This window comes from Vombatus ursinus, unplaced genomic scaffold (assembly GCF_900497805.2).
Source record: "Vombatus ursinus unplaced genomic scaffold, bare-nosed wombat genome assembly UNPS02014775.1, whole genome shotgun sequence".
NCBI classification, from domain to species: Eukaryota; Metazoa; Chordata; class Mammalia; order Diprotodontia; family Vombatidae; genus Vombatus; species Vombatus ursinus.
Genome location: NW_020954553.1, coordinates 7,102,555 through 7,119,598, shown reverse-complemented (window position 1 = coordinate 7,119,598; position 17,044 = coordinate 7,102,555). Strand labels below are relative to the sequence as shown.

The 17,044-nt window shown below is 42.4% G+C and overlaps 1 protein-coding gene across 1 annotated transcript; it reads left to right on the top strand.

The window, feature by feature from the left end:
• The first annotated feature begins 4,800 nt into the window (after positions 1-4,800).
• LOC114044948 (antizyme inhibitor 2-like) lies at positions 4,801-17,044 on the top strand. Its single transcript, XM_027864737.1, has 10 exons — positions 4,801-4,814; positions 5,443-5,602; positions 8,199-8,372; positions 9,098-9,270; positions 10,345-10,479; positions 10,919-11,084; positions 12,563-12,710; positions 14,826-14,923; positions 16,259-16,476; positions 17,005-17,044. The coding sequence occupies exons 1-10, from the start codon at positions 4,801-4,803 to the stop codon at positions 17,027-17,029; spliced, it is 1,311 nt and encodes a 436-aa protein (XP_027720538.1). The 3' UTR covers positions 17,030-17,044.

Sequence of the window (17,044 nt, the reverse complement as noted above, 5' to 3'; positions counted from 1 at the left end):
TTTTTTTTGAAGCTTTGTTTATAAATGTTTTGTTTGGAGTCATTCTCTTTTCTGGGTTTATGTCTTGTGGCCCTGTTACTGAAATAATTTTATATGGTAGAATTCTTTTATTGTTTTCTCATTCTTATGACTACTTTCTGACTTCAGACTTGATGTTAGGGGTGACTTTGTGCATTTCTGGTAGGAAGGTCTGGGCTGGTCCTGATGCTGCTTTCTTGGGGTTTGAGCATTGTGTTATTCCAGGATCTCAGGGACAGTTTAGGCTATTGAGAGTGACAGAAGACTCCCTCTTGGTCTAGAATTTTGGGTCTTTTGGTTTAGAATTCCTAGCCTGGTTATTCCTCTATAGGCTTCAGACAAGGCTAGAAGCTGGAAGGAAGGAAGGAAGGAAGGAAGGAAGGAAGGAAGGAAGGAAGGAAGGAAGGAAGGAAGGAGGAAAGGAAGGAAGGAAGGAAGGAAGGAAGGAAAGAAGGAAGGAAGGAGGATGATTTTTTCCAGAGAAACTTGCTATAAATATTTCCCCAGTTAATTACTTCTCTTCTCATTTTAATTGCATTGATTTTTTTAAGTAAAACTTTTAAAATTTCATATAATCAAAATTGTACATTTTACCTTCTGTGATCCTCTGTATCCTTTGTTTAGTTGTGAATTCTTCCTCATCCATAGATATGAAAGGCAATTTCTTCCTTGGTCCTCCAGTTCACTTGGTGTCATCCTCAATGTCTAAATGATGTAACCACTTGCACTTTATCTTTGTATATTAATTAAACATGTTGATCTATAACTATTTTCTTTCCGACTACTTTCTGGTCTTACCATCAATTTCTGTCAGATGGTGAGTTCTTATGCCAATTTCTGGGATCTTTGGATTAATCAAACACTAGGACACTGTTCTCATTTACTTTTTTCATCCCTTTTTTATGATAATGTCCTAAGCTTTCAAGGACCTCTCATTTACGTATATATGTGTATTAATGTAGATGTTGTCTCCCCCAAAGAACAAAAATTTCTTCAGGGCAGGAAGTTTCATTTTGGTTTTTATATCACCATCACCTACCTTGCACAGTGCCTAGTTACATAATAGCTATTTAATAAAAGCTTGTTGAATGATTTTTAATGGATTTAAATAGCAATGGGTAAGATGGATGGGAGAGTTGGGATCCTACAGGTGATACAATCAGTTAGGAAGCTAATGAAGTAGCACTCATACTCAGGTAGAAATCTGAACCAGAAAAGTCTTTTAAAAAAATTGTTAATGAAGAAAAGGTAAACTGATATGTGTAGATTCAGAGAACAGATTTACTGTAATTATTCTTCAAAAAAAAAGTTAATGTAAAACTTGTTACTAAAATGAATCTAGGAAAGGAAGTAGCCAAGCCATTAGATGCATGTGACATTGTGGATGTTAATTTCCATGGATACTTTAGACCTTTAGTTGAAACTTAATATGGTTCCATGTCCCAGATATACTATAGAGCAATTTTTTGTTAATGAGCTATGTGATGACATTAGTGTTTACTTATCTTTGGGGAATTTTTCATGGCTTTCGATGACCTTTAGTTTCATTTTTAAATGAGAGGTTTGATTTAAATGGTTTCAAAGGTGCTTTCTAACTCTAAGTCTAAGACACATGGTTGAGGCTATGTGGAACTGAGAAATGTCTTTGTCCCCAGGTGACCATTAATTTGCCTTGTGACAAGGCTCCTTGTGAATGGCTTTGTTACTATATAGGCTTTCCCCTATCATGAGATCTCATCTTAGTGCTCTCTCTTACGGACCATGCTCAGCTCTCTGGATCAATCTGGCAAGGTTACCACTGTTAGTTTGTGGGAGGTGGCTTTGACCCCCAACAGCTGGAATCAACCAATTCATCCCCAGTCTAATCACTCATCCTCAGGGAAATAAGAATGAGCTGACAAATACCTAGAAAAGGGAATGAGGAGATGTCCAATTGGCATGTCCGCATCTTTCTTAGGGAGATACAGTCAGCATTCCAAACAAAGGTTCACCTCCTAGTACAGGAATACCTCAGGGTTTTTTGCACTTTGCTTTAATGCACTTCAAAGATATTAGGTTTTTTTTGGTTTGTTTGTTTTTTACAAATTAAAGGTTTGTAGCAACCCTATATCGAGCAAGTGTATTGGAGCAATTTTTCCAACAGCATGTGCTCACATCATGTCTCTGTGTCACATTTTGGTAATTCTTGCAATATTTCAAACTTCATTATTATTATATCTGTTATGGTGGTCAGTGATCTTTGATGTTACTATTGTAGTTGTTTTGGGGCATCATGAACTGCACCCATATAAGACAATATATAAGAACTTAATCGATAAACGTTGTGTGTGTTCTGACTGCTCCACCATCTAGACAGCTACCTGTCTCTCTCCCTCTAACTTGGACCTCCCTATTCCCTGAGAGACAAACCCTACAATGGCATCTAAATGTTCAAGTGAATCAGCAACCACCACCCTGATCTGTCAGCAGCCATGAACATCAAGGCAAGACCCTCCACCTGCAAAACGATTATGATTCACTGAAGGCTCAGATGATGGGTAGCATTTTTTTTTTTTAGCAACAAAGCATTTTTAATTAAGGTATGTACGTACATAAGGCATGTAAGCTAGTGCTGCCATATTCTTGACCAGAGTACAGATATAAAAGAAAAACCTAGTACAGGTTGGCAGAACATGAGAAAGACTAGACAGCCATGCCTTGAGCATTCCTATAGGATAAAATCTTAAATTTCTCAATTTCATATTGTGAGGGAATCCTGCCAACTAATCCAATTATAAGGTCTGGAATTTCCCTGACTGGGGAACCTTGTACTTCCCCCATAACCATGGAGTGTTTTGATACCACAGAAAGAGGCCAAGGAGCTCCCGATAGATTATAGAAGTTTAATCAATCATTATAATTATTCATAAACAGAGGCTATCTAGAGCGGCTGTCAGGCAGTTCGGTGGATCCCCACTAAAGACTCCAAGAAAGGCCACTGGTAATCACAGAAATCAGATAAAGGAAGGAGGAGTTATGGGGTGTTTCACTGCTGATTGGTGGATATTTTGAGTTTTCCTGCTTTGTTAATGTTTTGGTTAATATTTTAGTTTATATTTAGAATTGAACCTGATTCCCAGACATCCAGGTGATTACCCAATGTTGTTGGGTAAATTCCCAAACACAGGGTTGTGTACTGGTCAAAATGGTCACAAACAGGTAATTGTATTCTTGCTACGGCTTTTACTGGCTTTTACTCATTATCTGAGTTATGACTCGGTGTCTAAATTATGATTCATTATCTAAGTTATGATTTTTAATAGGTCACTATGTCTGGGCTTCTACCTTTCACAGAGTTTAAGTTAATGGCTTTTCACTTTTTACTATATATTATAGCTTTTCCCCAATCTGGATCCTACGATATCTTTCCCGGAACACAGCAGGCAAAGAATTTAAATGAAAAGTCCAGATTGGTGGATTTGTACCACACAATACAAGATTGATTTCAATAGACATAGGAAAAAATAAAACTAAATAAATTGGTGTGAGATGGTGTAAATTCATCCTACCTTTTCATTCTTCTACAAATTTCTTGGAGGCAGGAGCTATCTGGTTTTGTATTTGAATCTGTGATTCCAAAGACAATGGCACATAGTAGGTACTTTAATTAAAGTTTGCTCTACTTGCAAAAGTATTACCTAATTAGAGGTTCTGAACACATGGGCAAAAGAAAAATGAGGATGAAGACTGATGCTCTCCCAGCTCCAATTGTGGGAAGGCTCCTTAAATCAGACAGCTATTGGAAAAATTATTTTATCCAACAGAAGAGGCACAGAGAATGAAAGGATGGGCACTCTGCTAAAGGAGACTTTAAGGGGAAAGGGTCTCCTATAGATGGAAAACTGGAAAACACAGACATAATAATCTCTCTGTCTCAGTTTCTCAGTCTCTCTTTGTGTCTCTGTCTCTGTCTCTGTTTCTCCCTACATTTGTATGTAGACACACTTATGTGCATATAGATGAATAGACACATATATGTATATATAAAAAGAGCACTGGATTTGGAGGCAAAGGACGTGCATTTGAAATATGGCTTCACCCCTCATTACATGTGTGAGCGTGGGCAAGTTAATTAACTTTTCTGGACCTCAGTTTCCCCAGCTGTAAAATGGGGAAATTATACTAGATGATGTCAAATGTTATTTCCAGCTCTAAATTCATGATCTCTAGCTCTTAAGTCATATCACATCAGTTAAGCATTGGAAGTGGTTCACCTCCCACCTATTGGCAAAAACCACTGCCTATTTCACTGGTCAAGTTCCAGTCACCAATTTGATGTGTGACCTTGGGCAAGTTTCTTAATTTCTCTGAAGCTCAGATTCTGTGGAGTGCTGGTTGAGAAGAGCTCTGAGTTCCTTCCCAAGGTCTGCCTTGTCATTGCCTGCCCTTCTTCTGTGACTATGTGTTCAGAAAAGTGAGTGGAGGTGTGTCCACTCTGGCCTCACCCTGAACTGGAACAAAATAGACCTTTACATGGTGACTCTGCTTTGGGGAATCTGGGAAGGTGAGTGATAGGTGTAGGGAAGGAGGAAGGGTGTTAAGAGTAAAGGGCAAGAGGGTAAGATAGGGATTATGATAGACAAAAGGTGGGTGGGACAGATTCCTTATATAGTCTCCTCTCATCACTCATTCACTGCCTTGCCTTGCCTGGATTCTATTCTTTCCTTCCCAAAACATTTGCTCCACCTGAAGCAACAGTTTCTCCACTTCCTAGTCCACAGGGATCAGTGCTGCCACAGAGGAATGTTGGCCCAAAGGTGAGGGTCGCATTGGATAACAATGCTTGTATGGGTATGGGGCAACCTCGTAACTCCCAGAGGTTGATAGGGTAACCCTAGTGCTCTTAGAAGATGAAGACATAAGGGTTCTCAAGGTCTAATGGCAGAGAATTCAAAGTCCTTGGGCTGGAGGAGAGTATACTAAAATCCCTAGGGGCTGAGGGATAGTGTTGCCTCAGGCTGAAAGGGATCCCCAGGCTCTCCAGGATTGAAGGGAGCCTTTTGATCCCCAGGGCCAAAGGGAAACATCAGGTGACTGAGAAGCTGGGATCATGGGACCTTTCTATTTTACTTTCATGTATGTGAAATGTCTTTTGAATGTAAAAGGGCTACCCCATTGTCAGGGATAGCTCCACAGGGCAAAGCTAAGAAAGAGCCCAAATCTTCAGCTCTCTGTGTCTTGGTTCCTCATTGGCAAAATGAGAAGTCAGATTAGATCATCTCTGAAGTTTTTCTCATCTCCAAATTTTGTAATCCATTGGAGAATGTGATTTCCAGAGAGGGAGGGAGGTGAAGTTGAGTGCCAGATTATGGGGGAAGGGATTGGAATGGGGTGTTAGGTTGAGCCAGACCATTTTATGGTCATAAAATGTCCATCTCTTTCCAGAACCTCTGTTCAAATCCTCTCTGAGGAACCAGAAGCCTGCATTCAGACTCCTACGGAGGTTGGAAGCCCTGGAGAACTAGAAGAGCAGGTGATCCGCCTAGAACCAGGAGCCTCTGCTTGGAAGTTTGTCCAGGAAAAAATCCAGAGACTATCAGACTCGGTAAGAGAAGCTGATGCATTGGTTCGGAGGTTGTTGGGAAGTCAGGGAAGGAGGGATTCGGTTTTGGAAGGATTGAACCTGTTTGTCATTTGACAACAGAGAATCAAGATGAGAGCCAGAGCACCTGGGCTCATCCCAACTCTCCCAATAACTCGCTATGTAACCTTGTATGAATGACTTCTCCACTGTGAGGCTTAGTTTCCAAAGTGAGGAAGTGAAGAGGTTGATGAAATTCTGTGGATCCCTTCCTGCTGACATTCTGCGCCCCAAGATCCTTCTTAGTCCTAATTGTCTTAAGTTTTAACATCTCTCTCATCTCTAGTGTTCTATGTTGTAAGGTGCCTTCCAATTTTGACAATCTATGTCCCATGGGCTTTTTTTTTTTATTAAGACCCTTTATATTCTACTTTCTAGTACCTCTCCAAGATGACATTCTATGTTTTCTGTTCCAAAATTCCTTGGGTTCTCAAATCTTTTTTTTTTGCATGTTAGAGATACAGTTTTATTTGTGAATGAACAAAATTGAGGTTTTGAGATGTCAAATGACTTGTCTAGAGGCACACAATGTGCTGATGCCTGGATTGGGACTTGAATCAAATTTCATCTTCTAAGGGCCCTTTCTGCTTTAACATTGTCTTTCCCAACTCCAACATTCTTTTTTAAGATCCCTTCCAGCTAAGAAATTCTATTTTCTTTTTTTAGTTCTACTTTATTTTATTTTCAAACAAAAATCTAGCTTCTGTCCCTACCATGTGCCCTATCCCCCATATTGAGAAAGCAAGAAAAACAAAACTCCCATCACAAACATATGTAGTCAAGAAAAACAAATCCCCACATTTGACCATGTCCCTCTTTCCCCAGCAGTTTCCCTATTTCTTAGTCCAAAAGGATCAATGCTGCCACAGAGGAATATTGGCCAAGAGGTGAGGGCAGCATTGGATAATGATGCTTGTGTGGGTATTGGTAGACCTGAGTTCCCAGAGTTTGGTGGGGCAACCCTAGTCTTCTTAGAAGATGAAGTCACAAGGGCTCTCAAGAGTGATTAGAGAATTTAAAGGCCTCAGTGGCTGAGGAGAGCACACTAAAATTCCCAGGGGCTGATGGATAAAGATCCCTGAACTCCCAGGGCTAAAGGAGGTCCCCAAGCTCCCCAGGATTGAAGAGAGCCTTTTGACCTCCTAGGGCCAAGGGACATATGTGGGGAGAACAATGTAGATTCTCAGGGAACTCACCACCTAAAACAAACTTTTGAAATATAAACCCAAGATAACAATAATAATAACAGCAATATAACACTTTAATATTTGCAAAGAAATTTATAAATATTATCTCATTTGATCTTCACAACAACCCTATTAGACGGTTGCTATCATTAACTCTCTTTTACAACATGAGGAAATTGAGGCAGACAGAGACTAAAGTAACTCACCCACAGTTACACAGCTAGCAAGTGTCTGAAACTGGATTTGAACTTGAGTCATCCTGATCTGGGTCCAGAGCTCTATTCTCTGCACCAACTAACTGGAAGAAAGGGCAAGTAATAGCAGATGAATACAAAGGTATGACTTGGTCCTGTAAGAATGTATCTGGAATTCTGATAAAACTCAGAATGAACTGAGACTGGTGAGGAAAGAATGAACAAATTATTTTGGGATGTTTCCAAAGTTGTATTGGAGAAAAAAGAGGGCTTGAAGGATTGAGGGATTGATAGGATGACTGCTCCAGGTGGATGGAATGATGATAATGTATAAAAGTTTGAACTCACAGATAATACATTCATTGCACTTCTCTATTCTCTGTGGAAGAGAATGATCTTGGGCTTGGCATACTAACTTCATTTCCTTTTGGCATAGGTAGAAGTCAGGGAAATAATGAAGATATAGCTTACCTAGATTTTGGTGAAGCTTTTGATAAAAATTTCATACTATTTTTTGTGTAAAAAAATTGGGAGATGCAGCATAGGTAATAGTGCAATTAGATGGATTGAAAAATGGTTGAATGGCTAGACCCAAAGAATAGTCACTAACAGGGTCAAAGAGGTATTTGCTTGGCAGGTCTTTAGCTCAGTGCTCTAGAGATATGGACTTGGCCCTGTGCTGTTTAACATTTTTTATCAATGATTGGCTAAAGGCTTTGATGGCGGGCATAACAAATTTGCAGGTGGCAGAAAGCAAAAACTACTGGAAGACAAATTCAGGATTCAAAAAGATATTTATAGATTCAACTGTTGGGATGAATCAAATAGGATTAAATTTAATGGGCATAAGTCTAAAGTCTTCCACTTTGGTAGTATAAGTGGTGCTCTATTCAATTTACAAAATGAGAAAATTGAGGCTCTGAGAAATTAAGTGACTTAATGAAGGTCATGTAGTTAGAAAGTGTCAGAACCTCAATTTGAACAGAGACCTTCTGATTCTCAAGCCAGGTCTCTGTCAACCACACAATGTTTGATTGCCAATGGCTCCTTCTTCACAACTCCAAGGGACAGCTTGAATTAATTGAGATTTGGAGTAAGCAGAACACAGAAGATTTCCAGGTCAGGAAAGTTCTTCCTTCGCCCATCAAAGATGACTCTCCCCTGCCCTTTCTCCCACAGGATGAGAGAGATGCCTTCATGGTGGCTGACCTGGGGGTTCTGGCTGAGCAGCACCAGATATTCCAGCAGGCCATGCCCCATGTGGCTCCCTTCTTTGCTGTGAAGTGCAACAATAGCCCCAGTGTGTTGCAGGTGCTGGCCAACCTGGGCACTGGCTTTGACTGTGCAAGTCGGGTGAGCTCCAAGGAGGCCCCATATCCACATAGGCCTGGGGGTGGGTACACATGATGGGAAGGCAGGAGATTCATGAGGGCCAGAAGGAAAAGGTTCTTTGAAAGACTGAGCAGCTCTGGATTGAACAGAGAGGGTGGGGGCAAAGGAGAACTATAAAAGAAGTCAGGCTGTGGGTCCAGGGGGTTGGAAGGAAATCATAACATGGGCAATATGCTTACAGAAAAAGGAGGGCCACATCTTTCCTTCCCTTTTCCCATTGGTAACATCTCCAGTAGAGTCTGTCTAGGGCAACAGGAGAGATTAAGATCATGAAGGAGAGGCTCCCATTGGAAGGAGCATATATTTGTACGTGTGTTTGGACAAGGAGATACTGAGAACATTTTGGACACTTCTCCTTTCTTCCTCTTCCCCACTCCCCACTCTTAAGAACTCCTTGCGAGCCCACATCCAGGGAGTATTAAATCCATCTATCTCCCTCCAGTAAGATTTCAACATTTCTTTTAAGGGGCTAGTGTTTTCTAAATGGAGTGGGAAGGAATGGGAGATGGAGTAGAATCTGAATGTCCAGAAGCTCATGGCTGTCCTCAATTCTTTTCCCCTGGGTTTTCCCCTGGGAGCTTGGGCTATGGATGGGAATGCTCCATTGAGTTATAATGAGCTCCCAGATTGAGGATGTGAGAAGGGCGTAACCCCTAGAGGGGTAATTTCTGCTGTTCTGCCATTAGGGGGAGTTGGAGCAGATTCTGAGCATGGGAGTTGCCCCGACCCGCATCATCTATGCCAATACTTGCAAGCAGATCTCTCACATACAATATGCTGCCAGCCATGGGGTGCAGCTGATGACTTTTGACAGTGAGGAGGAGCTTGCCAAGGTCGCCAAGTTTCACCCCACTGCCAGGTAAGGGTGGCAGAAGAAACCTGGACACCACTGTTAGCACCATTCTTGGGCAATACTGTCATGGGATTGGCAGAGATGGTCTGAACCCAGAGTCCAGATAGACCTGAAAAGCAGGAGACATAACAAAGGGAGAAAGTTTCCTCATCACTTTCAGCTCCCTCATTTCTAACATGGGGATAATAATAGCATTTACCTGATGAGGGTTGTTGTGAGGATCAAATTATATAACGTATGGAAAATGCTTTGCAATCCTTTCAGCTTTATGTATAAATAATAGCTATTATTATTGTTGTTGTTAGTAATAATAAAGGAGCAGATGAATGAATAAGATTGATAGATGGTAGATAGATATGTAAAAAGTATATGTGCCTAATCACTGGACATCAAGGAGATCCAGGGGCAGGTGGCAAATGGAGCTCCCAGGACATTCATAAAGCCATAGCATCAGGGAGGACTAGACATAGGTAACAGGCAGAAGTCTGCTATGGGTGACATGGCCCGACCATGGAGTCCCAATCAATAACAGGTGATACAAAAGAGGTATCTCTTCCTGCCCACACACAGTGAGGTATAGTGGAAAGTGACCGGCAAAGGTCTTAGAGCAATGAGGCAGAGGATCCAGGAAGGATGTAGATGAGGAAGATAAAACAATGACCTAGACACTGGGGTATGAGGTGGGGGCTCAGTACTAGTGAAGTTGCCAGTAGTTCCTAGAAGGTGGGCATAAGGTCTAAGCAGAATCAGCAGCTAGGCTGACTCATGGGTGTTTGGGAAATAAGGAGAAGTGGAGATGGAATTGGGGTGGGGTGAGGAATGGAGGTGTCTAGGAGAGACTCCAGGAGTCACAGGCCTCCCTCAGTCAATGTGTAGAAGTAGTGTGAGGCATTAGAAAGAGCACTAACCCTGGACTCAGACCTGAGTTCAAATTCTGTCTCTAACATTAGTTATATGGCTTTGGGTAAGTTGCCTCACTCCTAAGGGCTACTGGGAAGAAGGGATGATGATATTTGCACTACTGACCTTAGTAAACCTTATTAAGGCATGAGAGAAATGTGTGCTGTTATTCCTTGGCAGGTTGGTCCTCAGACTTTGGACCCAGGATAGCGAGAGCCTGTTTCCCTTGAGTGCCAAGTTTGGGGCTCCCCTGGACCACTGTGGCCATCTGCTGAGCATTGCCAAGGATTTGGGAGTGACTGTAGTTGGAATCTGGTAAGTCTACCTTGAAGGACTCCTGCTTCTCCCGGGGTACTGAAAAGGGAAGAGGCCTAGACTAGGAGCCAGAAGGCCTGGGTTCAAGCTGGGCTCTACTATTGACTTACTGGGTCAATGACCTCAGCCTTTAACCTTGGGCAAATCTCTGCCTTTCTCTGGGCCTCAGTTTCTCCTCTGTCAACTAAACACAATGATCTACCTTCTCCTCCCCACAGAGGTTTTGTGAGAATTTATGAACTATAACAGGTTTTGCAAACAGAAAAGCATTTCTAAAGCATCAGTTTATGTCTCTGTGTATGTCTGCATATGCATTTATTTGTGTCTGTGTGGGAACCTTTCTATGCTTATGAGTGAATAAGCACACATGCACCCATGTGTCTTCACATGTGCACCTGTGCATTTCCTCCATGCTAACAGTATGCTTGGCTCCACTCAGTTTCCACGTGGGTTCTGGCTGCCAGACACCACAGAGCTTCAGCCAGGCCATTGCAGATGCCCGACATGTGTTTGACCTGGGCCTCCAGATTGGGCACCCAATGAGCCTCCTAGATATTGGAGGGGGCTTCCCAGGCAAGAAGAACTTTGTGCCTACATTTGAAGAGGTGAGTAGCCAAGATCCAAGGCTGGAGGGAGAAGACAGGAAAAGACGGCTTAGGGCAGGAGAGTGGGCTCAACTGATGGGAGTGGGAGAGGCACATTCCCAGGTCCAATCTTAGCACTTTGTTTTTAAAAAAAAGCTTTATTGATGATCTTTCAAAAAATCTCTATCTTTTAAAAAATATATCTCTATTTTTTCAATGATATATGCCCTACCTCGAGGCCTCACTTAAAATATTGGTCATTGTTTAAGAACATATGCTTCATTCCGCACCTGTAGTTCTCCCTCTCCCCTGCTTTCTTCCAAGAGGCAGGAGTATTTTTTGCCAGTCCTCTGAAATCCCTTGTGATCACTGCATCTGAGGGAGTTTTGAGGGCTGTTTGCCTTTACCTTGTAGTCTTCACTTTCTGCCCCTTTCAACAATCAAAACTCTTGAATACCAAAGGTACTGATAATGGGCTTCTCTGAGTATAGCCAGGCTGGTCCTTGGGCCACAAATGTATAGTTCACCCTTGGTTCCATACTTGAAAACCTCCCAGTCAGCTAGGACCTGACAGCAGTTGGCTCTACTCTCAGGGCCTTTCAGAACTCTGTAGCAATATCTCCCAAATGGCATAGCTCTGAAGAGTTGCTCACAAAAGTGTCAACTCATTAAACACTCTCTCTACCACCTGCACAATGACCCCAGGTACTATGTGCTCAGTCTTGAGCTTAGCTGGTGCTTAAGATGGGAGTGAGAAAAAAAATTAAGAGACCTTGCCCCTGACCTCAGGGAGTTCAGAGTCTGGAGCAGGAAGAAGAAGAACAGACCCAGCCCTTCACCTGGGGAGATATCTGAGATGAAGATCCTATCTCTGCTATTCAGAAACTTACCCTGTGCTAGAGAAACAGAGAAAGAAAGAATAGACCCAATCCCTGACCTCAGAGAAGTAGCAGTCCCAGGCCCTGCCCTTGAGAAGTTCATATGCTTAGTAGGGTAACCAGCCTCCCAAACACAGAGAAGATCCAAAGGTTGGACTGTGTTGCTCTGACCTCAGGAAAGTTGCCTGGAAGAGGTTCCATGGAAGCTGGGCCTTGAAGACAGAGAGGATGAGGAAAAACCTTCCCTGTATGTAGGGAAGAAAGACAGGGGAAAGACACAGCATAAGCAAAGTCTTGGAGGCAGGTAAAAGCTTGGCATGTGCTCACATGTTGGTGGGGTGCCTGATGGTAAACTGAAGAATGCTGGGCCCTAGGGCTGATCTACATGGAACAGTTCCAATATCTAAGGAGAAAGATGACAAATACCGAGAGATGTGAGATATCTGAGTGGCATATCACAGTGCAGAGCCCCCAGTAACATCCCTGTGGGACAAGGGAACACTAGGCATGAGACATAAACAGGCATATGCTAGGGCCATGATCATTGGCTTGACTGGAAGGGAGTGTAGACCACCCTGGTAGGGTGGTCTGTGCTGATGAAGACCATTCTCTTTCCTGCAGATGGCAGCTGTGATCAACAGAGCCTTGGACCAGTATTTCCCAGAAGGCAGCAGAGTGGAGATCATAGCTGAACCTGGCCGCTTCTATGTCACTAAAGTGTGTACTGCTGCCCTCAACATCATTGGCAAGAAGAAAGTGGTGGAACAAGGTGTGCCAGGCTATTGTGCAGGTCATGTTGCACTGGGATAACTTCCTCAACCAGCTTGTGGTCTTTGGACTTGGTCCATAGTGTGGCCAAGAGACAAACTGACCCCATAGTCATAGCACCATACAATTAATCTCAGAGGTATCTAGTCCAACCCCTCTCTGATACAACACCTCCTTTTCCTTCTCACATTCCTATTTCTGTCTAGTACCACCATTCACATCACTCACTCAGAATCACTGCCTTAGGGTTATGCTTGACTTTTCCCTCCTCCTCTTCCTCTCTCATATCCAGTTAGTTATTAAATCCTGCCAAATCCACCTCCGAATATTCCTTTTATTTCCTGTAACTGCCATGTTGACATAGGCTTTTGCTATCATTGGCCCAACTACTTCAGTAGCCATCTAAAAATTCTGCCCACCTTCACTCTTTTCTAGTTGGGCACATTAGCTCACAGATAGAGCTGGAATGGATCTCAGAGGTCATCTAGCTCAACCCCTTCATTTTACAGATGTGGAAAGTGAAGCCCAGGGAGGCTTTGTCCAAGGTTACAAGCTAGTGGGATGCTTGGAGCCTAGTTCTTCTGACTCTAGAACCAATGCTCCTCCCACTCTACTATACTGCTGTCCCCTCTGATTGGTCCTTTTCAGGCTGCCAGAATCAGCTTTATTAAGCACAGATCTTACCATGCCACTACTCTGCTCAAGAATTTTCAGCGGTTCCCTCCTGCCCTCCACATAAAGTTCACAGTCCTCTGCTTAGTATTCAAGGCTCTCCCAAGCAGCTGCTACCTTACCTTTCCAGCTCTTACGTCATATTACTCCCTTCCAAGTAATCTATTCTATTGCCCAGACAAATTGTGCCTAATATGCTACAAAGACAAAAACAAAACAATCCTTGTCCTCAAGGAGCTGATATTCTACTAGGGTTGGGGGTGGGGTGGGGAAGGGACCTGGTAAATACAAGCTAACAAGTTAATACAAAATATTGAAAAAGTTACATTAAGTAATTGCAAGAGGGAGAGAATGCTAACAACTTCACGGATCATGGAAGAGCTCGTGTAGTAGGTGGTATCTGAGTTGTGCTTTGAAGGAAGCTAGGGATTCTGAGAGGGAGAAGTCATGAGAATAAGTGATTGCATTGTAGACATGGGAGACTATTCATGCAAAGCCATGGAGGAAGGATTGAAACATCATCTATGAGATGAATATCCTTTGCTCAAGAACCTTCAGTGGCTCCCCATTGTCTTTAGGATAAAATACAAACTCTTCTCTGTAGGATTTAACGCCCTTTATGATCTTGATCCAACCATATCTCCAGGCTGATTACATAGCATAGAAAGGATTGTCTTAAGCAAATTTTGTATTTCCCCTATGCCTAGCACCAAACTCTGTACCAGGAAGGCTCTCAGTAAGTATTTGTTTTATAAACAATTCTCCAGCCTCCGCTTGTAGAACTCCAGTGTTAGAGAACTCACAGCCTACCTGGAGAATGGAAAAGCCTAAAAGGGAAGAGAGCCTTGGGGCAATCATGATAAGCTTCACTGATGAGGTCAGGTTGTGATGCATTGGGATGTCTCCAAGAATTTCAAGACTCCAAGTCAGTTAGAGAGATTTATTGTGGTTTTAAGGTTTCACCCTCTGGTGAAGGGCTAAGTTCCTTAGAGGAACTAGAAATTTCAGTGAGGCAAGACAGACAATTTTATAGAGTACATGATGCTGATTACATAATCAAAATTTACATAGACTATGGGAATATGATTAATATTAAAAAAGCAGGAGAGGTTTGTTAAGAGATTAGGTAATAGGCTTAGGGATCCCTTTAATGGTTCCGTGGTCAAACGTCCTGGTTGTGCTGCTTTCTGATTGGCTAGCTATTGTGATCCTCTCTGGTCAAGATGGTCAAGTTCGGTGTTTTATTTAACCTGTCTTGGGTTAAATGGATTATGTCATTGTCGTTGAGGAGAAGAACACGCCTGTTCAAATATGTGAATTGGATCTGGGGGCAGTGGCCAGCTAGGGGCAGTGGCTATATTGAGTCTAATGGCAGCTTTATTAGGATTCCATCATCACTAGTCCCAAATACCCTTCTGACTAAGCTGTTTTCTTTCTCCTGAAGGTGGCCAAAGACTGATGTACTATGTCAATGATGGTTTTTACACCTCTTTTGGAATTATGCGGAGAGAGAAAGAAACAAGGATACCTCACGTGGTGAAGGCAAGAGGGGGAAGGGGGCAAGAACTGATTTTGACAGCTCTGGAGGTAGGGCAGGAGAAAGCTATATGGAACTTCCTGGAATAGAACAAGTCAGCTGGACAGGGCTACATTTCCTAAGGAATTCAGTCATTAAAGAGCAAGTTCTCTAAGATTTCCAGGTCAGTGTGGGCCCTCAGATATAATCTTGATTATCCTCCCCCAGTCTCTATTCAAAACTCACCGCTGAATTTCTCTACTCTGAGCTTGGGGATGGGGAATAGTGTAGTAACTGTCTAATGGCTTCCAAGGTGATCAGAATATAGCTGGTACCTCTACATTCTAGCTCAGACACAGCAAACTAGGGTTGTTTAGGAGACACCATAGAAATGTTTGAAAAAAGGGAATTGATCAAATTCAACTGCCTATATTTTCCCCATATTTAGCAGCAATTGCCCTCTAAACGAATGATTTTCTAGTAAGTTAGCTGAGACACCAGAAGAAAAAGAAACCTCTACACAGAACTGACATATACGTAGTGAGATGTAGTGAAGGACATGCTTTACAAACTGAGGCTGACAGAACTTAAGTGGCTTGTCCATAACTCTGAACATATATCAAATCAAGTGATATAACCATAAGTGTAGGATAATCTTTGAAAGTGTATCTTTTGGAAAGAGAGTTCTTAACAGTTTAGGAACATAGAGCAAAATATTTATAAATTTTACAGTTATAAAAATCTTAAATAGTGAGCATATACTTAATATAAATTATGAAAAGGAGTATAAATATAAAGCAAATATAAAGCATATATTTTGGAATGCATTGTAGCATTCACAATGAACCTGGCTCTAGTACACCCAACTATGGTCCCTTTGAACTTGCATCCTCCCACACTTGATTTGTTCATTCGTTCATTCATTCAACAAACATTAAGTAAGCATGCACTGTTATGGATCCTATGCTCAGTATATTGAGGAAGACGTAAAATTTCAGTAAGACAAAGACCCTGCCCTCATGAAGTTCAAAATCTGGTAGGGAGATAAGCTTTTAAAAAAATAACTGTACTATGGAATATTACCTAATAAATTCATGAGGGGATGATGGTTGGGGTTGGGTGGAAATTAAAGGAGAAAACCTGGTGGGGATGGTCTTTGAGTTGACTTTTAAAGTGAGAATCCAACAGCAAAAGTGAATAGGAACTCAGCAGGGAAAAAAGGAGAGGGAAGGCATTTTAGAAATAGAGATCAGCATGATCGAAGACAGAAAGAATGGTAAGGAACAGGAGACAGAGGTGGTTTGAGCCAAGAGTCACTTTATTTAGCTGAATCCTCCTCCTTTACTTCTCATCTGGTATAGAGCTTCACTTGCAAGCCACTTCTTTACCCCTCCACATTGTGGGGTCCCACATGTGATGCCTTTGACCGTCTGGGTCCAACAGACATCTTGCTGCCTGAGCTTCATGTGGGTGACTGGCTGATCTTTGAAGACATGGGGGCCTACACTCACACCTTAAGTTCCAATTTCAATGGTTTTACACGGCCTGAGATGACCTTCACCATTCCTTCTGAGCTACAGTGAGTAGGAGTACAGGACTGAGAATGGGAATCTGAACAGATGGTCCTCCAGCTACCCTTTCCCTGGGCCCTGAGCCCTTTCAAGAGGCAAAGTTGGGCCTGGCCAGACTCCCTCATGCCACTGAATTGTGCTGAAGATGGGAAGAGGCTGTCCCTGGAGCTCTGACAAGAAGATATCCCCTCCCCCTTGGTCATTAGGCAGAGTATTTCACCCAGTAATCTGCCTTCTCCCACATATATACACATTGTTAGGGGGTGGGGGTCAGAAGGAATTCCTGTAGAGCTAGAGTGAGAAACTACTCTGGTTTGACCACCAGAGCTTTCATGAGACCTTTCCCTCACTTGCCCTCCAATTACTCCTTATGCTTTCCCCATGGACTTTTCCTACCCCATTTCCCTGCCCCTTAGAGCCTCATGCCTTACTGGGTAACAGCTAATTAATTTAAAATTCAAATCTTGTGCAAATATCTTGAGGGTGGCTAGGTGTATGTCTCTCCACTCCCATGTAACACAGATTTATTTTCACAGAGACCTTCTGAAACCATTGCCTTAAACTCCAGGAAGAGAT

Coding starts and splice junctions, on each gene's coding strand:
- LOC114044948 (XM_027864737.1), top strand. Junction 11,085..12,562: donor TTGTGCCTACATTTGAAGAG/GTGAGTAGCCAA, acceptor TCTTTCCTGCAG/ATGGCAGCTGTGATCAACAG. Junction 12,711..14,825: donor GAAGAAAGTGGTGGAACAAG/GTGTGCCAGGCT, acceptor TTTCTCCTGAAG/GTGGCCAAAGACTGATGTAC.